The following is a 13,567-nucleotide window of genomic DNA, read 5'->3' on the forward strand; positions in this document are numbered from 1 at the left end:
GCAAAAGTTCGTAACCCTTCTTATTGTGAGAAGAGACCCATGCCCTGTAGTGGGATAATAATGGTTAATAAAATGGTAGTGATGATAGTGAATTGTGATTACAATAATTTAAGTTATTGCATGATAGAGATCAGAGGGTCCGGTCGTTGTGATTAAACAAAAGAAAATAGTAGTGTTCAACATGGGGATTATTTAAATTACTATTCTCTAGTATAAATTATACGACTAAATAGACTATATGGTCAATGATCTTTGCCTGTCTTGAAAAGGATAAATCAAAAAACAACATAAAAATCCTGAATCTCCGTCGCCTTTTCCTTTGCCTTACGGAGAAGAAGCACAAAAATTGTCTATTGCCTTCCCATAAGGGAAAGAAAAAAAAAAGTGTTTTCTGTCAATGTCAAATTGTATTGATTTTGTTTGTAAATAAAGTAGCTAAATAGGTTATTCTAGTTATAAGTTTTCCTCTTAGTTTGCAGTATAATTAATCAAAAAATGTTTTGAAAACTTAGATTTAAAGTTAACTTACTAAAAGAAAACATGGATATAACTAATTTATGCCGTAGTTGTATGAAAGAAGTGGCTTCATGGGAAAAAGAGAATTTTGACGTCCGCGCTGTGGAAATGTTTTGTTTTTGTACGAATATTAAGGTATGTCCCTATATCTAAGATTTTGTTCAATTTATTTATAATACTATAAATGCGATAATTTCTGTTTGTATGTTTTTGATTGTTCATCTGAATTGTTCAGCATAAGATACTTTTTATCCCGGAAAGTACGCTAATATAATTTATTTATATTTATTTATTTTGACACATTCTGTTTTCTATTTTAATTCTAAAAGTTCCATTAGGAGTAATGGAAAGCTACACAAAACGATAAGTAAGAAAAAAAGTTGTTCACAAGTTCAGTGTCAAAGTCTAGTATTCCATATGTAATGGTTTTTCGAATTTGGGTTGAAAATCAAAAGTTTGTCATATATTTGAGGTAAAACTAATAACTAAGTTTAAAAAGCCCTGAGATTTGAAAACGAATACACTTTTTGATATGATCTTAAACATAGGGAGAGATTGTTGTTGAGTTTTTTGACAAAATTAACTAATCAGTGACCATCGTAGCAGTTTTGTGTTTTTCTAGTTTTTAGTACAAATATGCCATTAGGCTGGTAGTCATTTAAATATTTGAATCTGGAAATTAATAAAATGCATTAATTAAACAGTAAAGAAAACACATTTATTTATTATACAATTATAAAAAAAAATGTAGCAAAAAGAGTAGCAAAAAAAATTGCAACAAATATAAAACTTGTATTGTTTTTGTGATTTGAGCTGATGATAGTAATGTATAAAACTTCCTATACCCACCACGGTTGATTTATAACTGTACATTATTACAGATATTGGAAGACGTAAAGCTACCAAAACAATTCTGCTATGACTGTACAATCAAAATAGAATCCTGCTACACATTTATAAAAGAAGCCCAAAATGTTAATATTACTTTGAAAAACATAGCTTCAAGGAGTGAAACAAGCATTATTATTGAACCTGAATCGGTAAAGAATTGTTTAATTGAACCCAATAGACTAAGATTGACTCTACCCGATTATAAAGTTTCCGTAGGTGTCAGTAATTTCATTGAGCAAGACATTTTTGACGATATAGACTATACACATCATGATAATGCAGTTTCTATAGCACCAATAAAAACATTTGAATTAACAGAAAACACAGAAAAAAACTATAGTACATCCATAAGAAACAACACTGTTAAAGTTGATGCATCAATAAAAGATGGAACTGTAAAAGTTGATGCACCAAAAAATGATTGTACTACAAGAGTTGATGTGTCCAAAGGAGAGGCAATAGAGAGAGAGAAAAATAATGATGAGTCAACTAGAGATGTTGCTATAAAAGGAGACGAGACAAAAAAGACAATATGCCCGGTATGCAGGAAACAGTTTACATCTAAGAAATGGTATTCGAAGCATATGGAGAAGGAGCATTCTGGACACAAATACAATTGTGAAAACTGCCCCAAATGTATGTATTCATAAAGCTAATTTCACCATTCATCGTAGTTCTATAGATGCTTCACTGATATCATATCATGTGTTTTTTGCCCATTTGATGTTTATCCAGTCTATTCTTGAGCTAAACAAGATGACTTCAACTAATGATAGAAGCTTTAAATATACTTTGCTGTATTCTAGACTGCAATTCTAGGTTCAACTTGGATAAGACATTAGTTTAGAGAAATGTACATTTCCCCTGTGTGAACTGACCAGCTAACAGCCACCATGATGTCCAAATAAAAACTATATAAAACCTCAGATCAATCATGAAAGTGTTTTTACAAATGTATGTGATTTCTCTCTTGATTTGTTACTTATATTGTCTATAAAGATTCTTCTTGATGAGATTAAGAACAGGGAATAGGATATTTTCTAATCTTGGGAAAGTTCTGCATATTTATAAAAACCTATTGCCTATGTTACCTTATGCACAACTTCACAGCCAATTCTTTATAGTCAAAATTTAGCATAGGGTTATCTTGCATCTTGCAGGGAGCCATGAAAACATGTTTTATCCCAGATAAAGAATTGGTTCCTGCGAGGTTCTTAAAAAGTAGAGTCCCTGGGTCTTATCAGAGGCAGGCGCAATTTGGGAATAGTGTTTTAACTGATTTTTGACACAATGCTCTCCTTACAATAATGGCTGAATGAGGATTCTGAGTTTTTTTTTATTCCATTTCAAGTTAGCCCTTGACTGCAATATCAGCTGGTGGTAAGTGAATGAATGATTGAATGAATGACTGAATAAATATACTTTTCTTGCACACCACAAAAAGTACATAGAACAAAAAGAAAAGTAAGTGCTGATACAATCTAAACCTAACCATCTTAATCTATTAGGGAGTATGGTAGTCATACCCCTAATTGGTTTCCACGCGACATCGCACCAGAAAACTAAACGCTAAGCGGCGCGTCTTTGTCGGTAGAGTGGTAACTAACGGCCAAAACCAATAATTTAGCGACCTCCCTACCTAGCGACAAAGACGTTCTGCTTAGCGATTTAGTGTTCCGGTGCGAGGGGTTTGACTACCACACAACAACAGGTTAGCCCGCTTCCATCTTAGACTGCATTATCACTTACCAGGTGAGATTGCAGTCAAGGGCTAACTTGTAGTGAAATAAAAAAACAAAAAAAAGTGCCGGTAATCGAAATTTAAATTCACACTCGCCGTTGCGCCAATGAGGGAGGTCGTCAATGTAGTCTGTGGTCTTAAGTATCTCAAGGTCTATAGCACGAATTCCAGCATTCTCCAAGGCGTTCCAACTGGCATACCACGCCGCGTCGCACTCCGAGGAGCGTCAGTTCGCGTGCAGCGCTTGCGGGAAGAGCTTCAAGCGCCGCAAGCAGCTAGCCGCGCACCGCAAGGCGCACTCGGACGCGCGCCCGTTCGCCTGCGACCAGTGCGGCATGAGGTGGGCTCCGTTACACGCAGGCCATCGACATCGTACCAACCCACTACCGCTGGATAAGGGCGGGCGTTACTTTGCGGAATTCCCTGATAAACAATTAAAGTTAAGCTTTATTTGCTATGCTCCGCGAAAAGCAGCAGAATCTGTATATTATTGTTTTTTTTATTCAACTCTTCGACCACTTTCAAATTAGGAAAATAAAAGAAGAACAGATATACAAAGACGGAAATAGAATACAAAGGGCGGCCTTATTTCTTAGCAGCGATCTATGCCACGCAACCTTAGGATTAGGACGAGATGAGCGAGAGCGGAGAGGTGGCGAAAAATTATTATAAACCTACATTCAAATACAAATACATTAACAAAATTGCACAAATAAGAAAAAATAATATAAAATAACAAACTAATATAACTATCATACAATAAATACTTAAGAACATATAGATAATAAAAATAAACTGGATAGTGGACATTGTAAATTTAAAATGCATATAATTTTTTTTAGGAACTGACTGGATTTGTAACTGCGACTCTAGACTCTAGAATCGCGGCCTGAGCGCTACGGCTCTCCTGCCGTCGAGGCTGAAATTAGTATATATGCCTTTTATATCAGTCTTAGAGCGACTGTAGCGCCATCTAGTAGGAAACATTGCAGTTTCGATCTACTTTTTCAACGGTCCATATTACAATGAGACGCTTTTTTTTCGCTTTTCGCTCCGACACCGAAGCATCATCGTATCGTAAAACAATTATTGGTCATTGTAAAGTCAACATCTCCTGAGGATGCTTAGGTGTCGGAGAGAAACGTGCGTAGTGTACCTTACATTGCCGAAAATACTGCACCGTACCGATTCTTTTGCTTTTCGCGGAGTATAAATAAAGCTTAATTTTCATTGTAACCCATTATCGGCACACAACAAAGTACGGGTCTTCAACAATGAGAAGGGTGTATGACGTAGTCCACAATGCTGATCCAATGCTGATTGAGAACGTTATGCAGAACTCTCAGGCATCCAGGTTTCCTCACGATGTTTTCCTTCACCGTTGAAGCAAGTTATTTTTAACTTCAAACGCACATAACTTAACAAAAGAGGTGCGGGCTGGGATTCGAACTCTGCCCCTCGAAGTAAAGCTCAAGTCCTAACCACTGGGCTAACACCGCTTCACGTAAGTGTGTGTGTGTGTGTATAATTAACGGATCAAGCAAATGAATGGTAAGTAAAATCAGTCTATAAGCAAAGCAACACTTTGCGGGGCATGCAAAGAACACATTCCACAAAGTGACGCCCTAGTACATCAAACTGCGGCGTATGAGTTTATTTATTTATTCAATAACAATTCCATTACAATATCATATGGATTACATAGTTATTATGTTTTTATTTATTTATTTATTCAATTACAATGTCATCCCTACTTCCCTACTAATACTATAAGTGTGAATGTAAGTTTGGTTGGTACGCTTTCACGCAAAAACTACTTAACCGATCCTCATGGAACTTTGTACACATATTCTTGGAAGTGTTAGAAGTAATATAGGATACTTTTTATCCCGACATTAAGCTCGGTTCCTTTGGGAGAGGGGTTGAAAGTGTTTGATGGTTTTACAATGTATCTCCGACAAATTATAACCGATTTAAATAATTATTTTGAACTATAAAGGCTATACTATGTGTTTCATTTTGTCCAATCTGTGGTTGGAAATAGAAGACAGAACTCCTCAGCGGACAGCAGCAAACCACATTTAGGGCTTAGCGATACCGAATACATAATTTTTTTTAGAACTTAATTTAATGCTACATCAAAAACAAAATCAGACGCAGACGAAGTCGCGAGCAACAGCTAGTATAGAATACTATCGTATAGTATATACTGTCATATAGATACAATCTACTACAATCAGGGCGCTGTGACCAGATTGAGAGGCACGCCTAATAGGTTAGGTTACACCTCATAGGTCTGTCATTACACCGGCAACACAGCTTGACATCAGGAAAGCATGGCGGTAGTCCTACCTTTTAGTAGTTTGTTTTTAAAATATCTTTATTAATTAAATAATTGTATTACAGTTCATATCCTAGTGACTAGCCTAGGTTGAACAAATAAACAATATATTACTTACAGTTTAGCAGGTTACAACACCTTTTTAAAACTTTACAGCATATAAACTAAACATTTTAAACAACTTATTGAGCCACATACAGATGATAACAACTTGTTTCACGTAGAACTTAGTACAGACGTACGTTTATTAATAGTTTAATAGTAGTAAATTTTAGTAGTAGTATAGCTTTTCATGACAGATCTAAAAATCTGTCCGGGGAAGTCCGCCATGCTTATCTCTACCGCAAAAAGCATTGCTGTGTTAATTCCAGGCGCATGAGGCTTAACACCTTACGCCTCAATTTGATGGACCAAAGGGCGGCGATTTGCAGGAGAAGAAGAAGAAGAAAAAACACCTTATTGCACGTATAACATATAAAAGAAACAGTAAGAAGTTTACAGTAAACAATGTAGACATGCGAAGGCGGCCTTATTGCTAAATCTCATACTGGCAACCTTTGTAGACAGCACTTACAGCAAGAGAACGGGATAGTGCCAAGAGTGTTGTAATATATACATATATACCAAAATGTATAGATACAATAATAATAAATAATGTACAACAATACACACATCGCTATCTAGCCCAAACGTAAGCGTAGCTTGTGTTATGGGTACTAAGATGACTGATTAATATTTTATGAATTAATTACATAAATACTTATACAGATAAACACCCCAGACACTAAAAAACATTTATGTTCCCACAGTTGTGGGTATCGAACCCACCGCCTTGGACTCAGAAAGCAGGGTCTCCCACTGCGCCAATCGGCTGTCAAATACAAATACATACATAATTTAAATAAATAAACGTAATATATAACAATAAATTAGGAGGTGTTCCTTGCATGCCCTACGAAGTGTTGTTCTTTTTTTTTATTACGTACTAGCGTACCCAGCCCGCTTCTCCGGGCTAGATTATGCTTTACATCATTAAATTTTTAATTTAAGTCTCATAATATATCAAATCATTTATTTTTCTCCGTATTCATTCTCTTCTATTCTCTTCTCGAGCGGGTGAAGATCATTATCTCCACCCATGTACACCCAACAATAGAATATCATCATAGTAAATAAAAGCTGTATTTGACAGTTTGACAGTTCAAAAATAGGAGTGCTCCGATCGTCACCAAACTTTACAGGATTACTCGCCAGGTCAATGCGGAGATTCCTTGAAAGTTTCATTGAAATCGGTCCAGCCGTTTCGGAGCCTATACGGAACATACCCACATACTTTCTCTTTTATATATATAGAAGATTAAATTTGTACTGGTACTAAACGAAACGCGTTTTATTTACAGATTCAAGCTGAAAAGCGTGCTCAAATGCCACATGAAGGTGCACGCGGATGTCAAGCAGTACCTATGCTCCTATTGCGGTTGGGGGTTTAGCCATGGTAAGATTCTAATAGATGGGTAACTTAACTAACTAACTTTTCCACGCAACGTACGAACCGTTTTTAACCAATTTCTGATAAATACCGCTAGGATGTGGAACGCTTTCCCGGCAGCTGTGTTTACTGCCACGTATATCTTGAGTAGGTACCTTCAAGGTAAGAGTGAACAGGGTTTGTCTAGGCAAGCGTGCTCCAACCTAGACCTCATCATAACTAACTACTGGACATGATTCTCGTCAAGCGTTGGTCTATTGTAAATAGGTAAACACGCACGAAACGTTTTATCCACGTTTCTATTACTTGCCGCTAGGTTGTGGAACGCCTTCCCACCCACCGTGTTTCCTAACACTTTTAATTTGAGTACCTTCAAGGCAAGAGTGAATAGGCTTTGTCTAGGCAAGCGTGCATCGCATAATATGGTATCGAAGTAGCACCATCTCGTGACAATACCGGTAAACATAATTGTCACTTGTCACACAGAATTGTGGCGTATTACTGTAAAAAAAGACCATGAAAATTATCAAATGTGTTGTCATGTTAGGGCGAAACAAACGTAAATACTTGCGCTGCAAAAATCCATTTAAGTAGTAGACTCCTAGCTTTAGTTTCAAGTTAACGAATGCAGTTATCACCATCACTAACATTAGTGTAACATGCTAAATGTATGAACGCTTCATAAGTGCCTGTGATGAGGTCTACATGAATAAAACATTTTTGAATTTGAATTTGAATTTTTGAATGACCAAGTTGTGTTGCATTTTTTTGATTTTAATCAGTTATTGCTCAGTCCAAGTTAAGGAGAATAATCTTATATCTGGTTGGGTAATCAACACAGAGCACGGGTCTCCTCAAACAATGAGAAAGGGTAAGGGCCGTAGTCCACCACGCTGGCCCAGTGCGGATTGGTGGACTCCACACACCTTTGAGAACATCATGTAGAACTCTCAGGCATGCAGGTTTCCTCGCGATGTTTTCCTCCACCGTTGAAGCAAGTGATATTTTAATTACTTAAAACGCCCATAACTTAGAAAAGTGCGTGCAGTGCTGCTGCGTGTTTATCGGATTCGAACTCTGCCCCCCATTATTACTTATGAATTTCTTTACTATTGCTGTCTTGCTCGCACGCGGGACGTACTTGAACGATGCTAAGGACGCATGTCGGACGGTGTGGCCCTCGCTTAAATTGAATTTTAAACTAAAACTTGTTTCTAAACATTTTTTTCAGAATAACCCTGTGTTTTTTCCCGCAATAATCTGTATATAGCTGATCACTTAGAAAAGGTCATCGTGACGCTTCACAACGCGCGCAGCGAAATTTCCCCGAAATCCGTTTTTCATCAAAATCCGTTCAGCCTTGTACACTTTTATTCAAACACGCTTTGCTAAGTGATTTTTTTGTTGCAATAAGATATAACAACTAAATACAATTCCTTTTTTATTCTCTAAGTATAATACAATTATGTTTTTCGAGATAGTTTTTTTTTTGCCGGTGCCATTTCCAGTTTCTGAAAGACGGATCAAATCAACGGTCAACTAAATTAGTTGAGTGGTCTATGACGAATAGTTGATTTTATTCACATAACAGTGGACTATGGAAATATTACCGCTTATGTAACTTTACATGTTTTATTCAAAAATTCTGTACTTCAAAAATCGTCTTCTAAAAAAGGAGAATACCAAATCTCAGTGTTTTGTATATTTTTTATTTTGTGATGTTACTTCTTATATATCAGAAAACTTAATAAATTTCGTTGTTTCATTTAGAAGGGTGTATTGCTTACTTCTCAATATTCAAAGTCAAATATTTCTTTATTCAAATAGGTCTATAGATGCGTACATAACGTCTTCTAGATGGCACTCTACATCATTCTAAACGGGATAAAATTACTTGAATATTTAGGCCGGATCTAAGAACTTCATCGTTATTGATGATCTAGTTTTATATATAAACAAAACATTATAAGAATTAGTAGTAGGTAGGTTCATATCAGAAAAATAAAATGAATATAGGTATCTAATTTAGAAACCATCAACGATTGCTGATTAGCCAACGAGTAATCAATCAAATACGATTCAGAAACTGGGGCTTTTAATACAAAGCCTAATAATCATTTACACGCCCAATTGAATTTCTTTTAATAATAAATGTTTCGGAATTAGTTTAAAACATTTTGTTTATAGGAGCCCTAATGTCCGATGTCTCATTAAACGAAAATAGGCCTAGTGTTATACAGGAATATGTAACATAAAGGATTACGCAAAAAAAAATGCCAGGGTGGGGATTATTGCTCTAAGCAGGTCGTTTTTTAAATAGTCATATATGACTGAGATGACGAAAGCAAAAGAAAGTCCGTTCAAGTTTGTAGTTGTCCCTAGTTAGACCAGGTAGCATTTGGCACATGCAATTGATAAACGACTAAGACACCGTGAGGTATCTTTGCATCTTTCGAGTCCACGTAGGACTGGAGTATGTCGATAATGCAGTCGTATTTATATCAAAATACCCACCAATTCCATGAACATTGGTTATCAATCAAATGTGAAATTGTTTACCCACTTTATAAAATTACTGTAACACAATTTAAAATCAATAATAAATATAAATAAGTAGTAAACGAAAAAAATCTAAGCCACTAAACTACATTTTTTTTTAACTAGAGCGGACTAAGCCAAATTATTACAAGAATTAAATTCATTTATTACAACACATATGCAGTGTTTCATCAGTCGACTTCCCTAATCCACCAACTGGGCCAGCGTGGTGGACTACGGCCTTCTACCCCTTCTCATTGTGGGAGGAGACCCGTTTACAAGCACTTTTGAGTCATTCTGTTTGTAGTGACTCTACCACCGGTTCAGAAGACAGATTCCACCGAGAAGAGCCGGCAAGAAACTCAGCAGATCGCTCTTTTTCAACATCATTATACAATTTACAATAAAAAAAAAATATATATATATATATAATAAATTTTCTATCTTGTGAGAGATGATAGCGGAGCCAGCTTCCAAGCAGCCTTGTCGTTATGTACTTATAATAGGTATTTATGAATGAATGAATGAATATACTTTTATTGTACACCACATAAACATATAGAAATATTATAAATAAAAATTTAACAAAAACTATACATTTGGCGGCCTTATCGCTACATAGCGATAAGGCCACCAAAGGCGTTAAACACAGCTCAAGAAGAGAGGTAGGTGATGCATACAAATAAACATACATATATATTTATTATGGTAGTACAGCCATTGCATAGTATGTAATAATAGCTGTGACCCGTGTCCGCAGCGTACAACCTGGAGGTGCACGTGCGCACGCACACGGGGGCGAAACCGCACGCGTGCGCGCAGTGCGGTTTCCGCGCGGCCGCCGCGTCGTCGCTGCGGCGCCACGTGCGGCGCCACGCGGGCACGCGGCTCCACGCCTGCAACCACTGCCGGAAGGCCTTCCACGACAAGAGCGGCCTGGTAACTAGACGCATTCTACATCCACACCTATTTGTGTAGTTTTACTTTTTTGCTTACGGCTGATTGGCGTAGTGGGCAGCGACCCTGCTTTCTGAGTCCAAGGCCGTGGGTTCGATTCCCACTAATGGAAAATGTTTTTGTGATGAACATGAATGTTTTTCGGGGAATGGGTGTTTATACAGGATATTTTTTTTTCAGTGCGGATATTGTAATGTCATACCTACATGAACCAAATTTATATATATTTTGATTTTTATGTTTTACTTAACGAAACAGAATTAATTTCTCCCCGGAAAAGATAATTATGGACCTGCAATAGCTCTCAGCTGTTAACTTACGATCAACGTTCTCGCACTCGGTCCTATCGTGGCAGCGGTAATTCCATAAAATAAAGCATAATAAAACATAAACAATTAAAATTGAAAAACACATTACTTACCTATGCATGCCACACATTACGATGTATTTTTTTTTTAATGCACTACAAGTTAGCCCATGACTGCAATCTCACCTGGTGGTAAGTGATGATGCAGCCTAAGATGGTAGTGGGCTATTATTTATTTAGGTAGATACCTATTACGAGTAGCCATGATTTGCTTATTTTATACTCGTACATGGTAAAAAAAAAATGCAAAATTTAGTGGAAATATGTTGTATAAGAAATACCGAACCACCAAAAAAAAAATCTGCAGTGGTTTCAAAATTATATTACATGTATATAATAAGTATTTATGTATATCTTCTATCTATATATATAAAAGAGAAAGTCTGTGGGTATGTTCCGTATAGGCTCCGAAACGGCTGGACCGATTTCAATGAATCTCCGGATTGACCTGGCGAGTAATCCTGTAAAGTTTGGTGATGATCGGAGCACTCGTATTTTTGAACTGTCAGCTTTTATTTACTATGATGATATTCTATTGTTGAGTGTACATTGGTGTAGATAATGATCTTCACCCGCTCGAGAAGAGAATAGAAGAGAATGAATACGGAGAGAAATAAATGATTTATTATTGTTTAAATAAAATAAAATAAAATAAAGCAAAATCTAGCCCGGAGATGCGGGCTGGATATTGCTATTGGATGGATGGATAAAATATTCAACATTCGTAACACCCATAACACAAGCTACGCTTACTTTGGGACTAGATGGAGATGTGTGTATTGTCGTAGTATATTTAACAAGTGTTTATATATATTTTTTATAGTAATATTTGTCGGACCAAGCAGACATAGACAGAGCAACACACAGTGCATGCAAGGTGCACGTCCTGCAACAAGCCACGCCCTGTGTCCATAAATTGAGGCGTAGGTGTTAAGCCACATGTGCCTGAACTTACACCGGCAACCACGCCCTTGTACTAGAAACAGCAATTAAACAATACTGCTTAGCGGCAGAAATAAGCATGGCGATATTACTTCCCCGGTCTGTCACAAAAACAGATCTACTGCTACATAAATTGTAGTAGTAGAGTAAAATGTATGTCATTCATAGAAATATTCATCAGTTATCTAGATAGTATTTATAAAATGTCCCACTACTGGATTGGGTTAATAATCGTAAACAAACCGTGATTAACGCAAACGAAGTCGCGGGCAACAGCTAGTTATTTTATAATTTGTCATTTGCTTTATCCAATCTTATACTCAAGTAGGAGACACTTATTATATCCCATAATAAGTATCTTCTACTTGAGTTAGTTTTTTAAACCGTTGAAGCAGTGATGGCCCAGTGGGAAGGACTTCGACTTCTCTTTCAAGAGGACGAGTTCGAATCCCAGCACGCACCTATAATTTTCTACGTTACTTGCTTAACCCCTTTCCATTGTGGAAGGAGACCCGTGCCCTGTATTGGGCCGGTAATGGTTTAATTTGATGATTACCACAGAACTAAGAACATACAGAAACCGTGTACACGACCAATGTTGAAGCATCGAAAAACCACTCCACTTTAGTAGTGTTTTTCGAACAGACGTTTAGTAACTTCACTGCATTAAGCAGTTGACAGTCATTATTTTAACTCTAAAGTTTTAAACTTCGACCATAAAATGGGAAAAGTTTGTGTTGTAGAAATATTACGCTGGTGTGAAGTGAGATGTGCGTTTTTACTGGTTTTGGCCACAACGCACTACATGCAGCTATGGCTGAATGAGGGTTCTCTGTGTTCTTGATTCGGTGGTGATGGCTTAAGCTAGTCGTGCGGGTGGAATGGCAGTCAGGCGCTAACCCGTGTCCCCGCAGGCGCGGCACTCGCGCACGCACACGGGCGAGTTGCCGTACCAGTGCCCCGGCTGCGCGCGCGCATTCGCCGACAGCTGGAAACGCAAGACGCACCTCATGCGCGCGCACCGCCTCGCGCTGCAGGACATCCCGCGCATGCGCCGCGACGGGCAGGCGCTCGCCTGAGCCACTACACTTCAACTCACTTGAAACGAGAGGAACTTATGACCAGCTCGTTACTGTTTCACTGTCAAGCTTCATAGCAAGTTGTGACGCTTATCTGCTCCTAGTAATTATTGTCAGCCAACGCAAATGTCTTGGCGTACAATGCCCCGCGTTAGATCACTCATTCCTCGTACTCTATCGGCGCTAAATGCACTGTGACATTGGAATCTCTCCCAGTACTGTGAGAAATGTAATTGCACTATGTTTTCAACTTGACTTGATTGTGTAAGAACATAACTTAATTACTAATAGGTATTACTATTACTATTGTTACTTTATTTCAGTGAACAATAAATATAACATATATTTATGTTTTTTATATATTTTTTTTTTTCTTAATTTTGTTTTCTTTTCAATTTGTATTATTTAATTATCATGGCTATTGCCAATTTTCACTAAACCTAGTTTAAACCTTAATCGGATGCCTTGATTTAGGTGATTCCTAGGAGAAATAGAAACGTTTCACGAACTAATGTTACAACATCGATTCGGCGGGCCGTAAAGTTCAGGAGACTCGTAAACTGACACTTCACAGATGAAAAAAATAATAATACAAACAAAAAATAGCACACGTTGCGGCAAGAACCATAGACGAATAAGGCTATATGAGCTCCTAAAATCGATTCATCATCACTTCAACCGATTGAAAGCCACTACTGGACATAGG

General features: G+C 37.3%; 1 protein-coding gene across 1 annotated transcript; it reads left to right on the forward strand.

Annotated features, from left to right (window-relative positions):
• Positions 1 to 440: 440 nt before the first annotated feature.
• On the forward strand, positions 441 to 13,178 carry LOC120623488 (zinc finger protein 16-like). Its single transcript, XM_039889527.1, has 6 exons — positions 441 to 651; positions 1,398 to 2,043; positions 3,320 to 3,488; positions 6,890 to 6,984; positions 10,277 to 10,455; positions 12,697 to 13,178. Exons 1-6 carry the CDS (start codon positions 541 to 543, stop codon positions 12,859 to 12,861), a joined length of 1,365 nt encoding a protein of 454 aa, XP_039745461.1. The 5' UTR covers positions 441 to 540; the 3' UTR covers positions 12,862 to 13,178.
• Positions 13,179 to 13,567: the final 389 nt, after the last annotated feature.

The sequence above is a fragment of the Pararge aegeria genome, chromosome 4 (assembly GCF_905163445.1).
Source record: "Pararge aegeria chromosome 4, ilParAegt1.1, whole genome shotgun sequence".
NCBI lineage: Eukaryota > Metazoa > Arthropoda > Insecta > Lepidoptera > Nymphalidae > Pararge > Pararge aegeria.

Excerpts from the sequence above, each read along its gene's own strand:
- LOC120623488 (XM_039889527.1), top strand. The coding sequence starts at position 541 with ATGGATATAACTAATTTATGCCGTAGTTGTATGAAAGAAGTGGCTTCA. Across the intron at positions 652-1,397 it reads GTTTTTGTACGAATATTAAG|ATATTGGAAGACGTAAAGCT; the intron begins GTATGTCCCTAT and ends ACATTATTACAG. Across the intron at positions 10,456-12,696 it reads TCCACGACAAGAGCGGCCTG|GCGCGGCACTCGCGCACGCA; the intron begins GTAACTAGACGC and ends GTGTCCCCGCAG.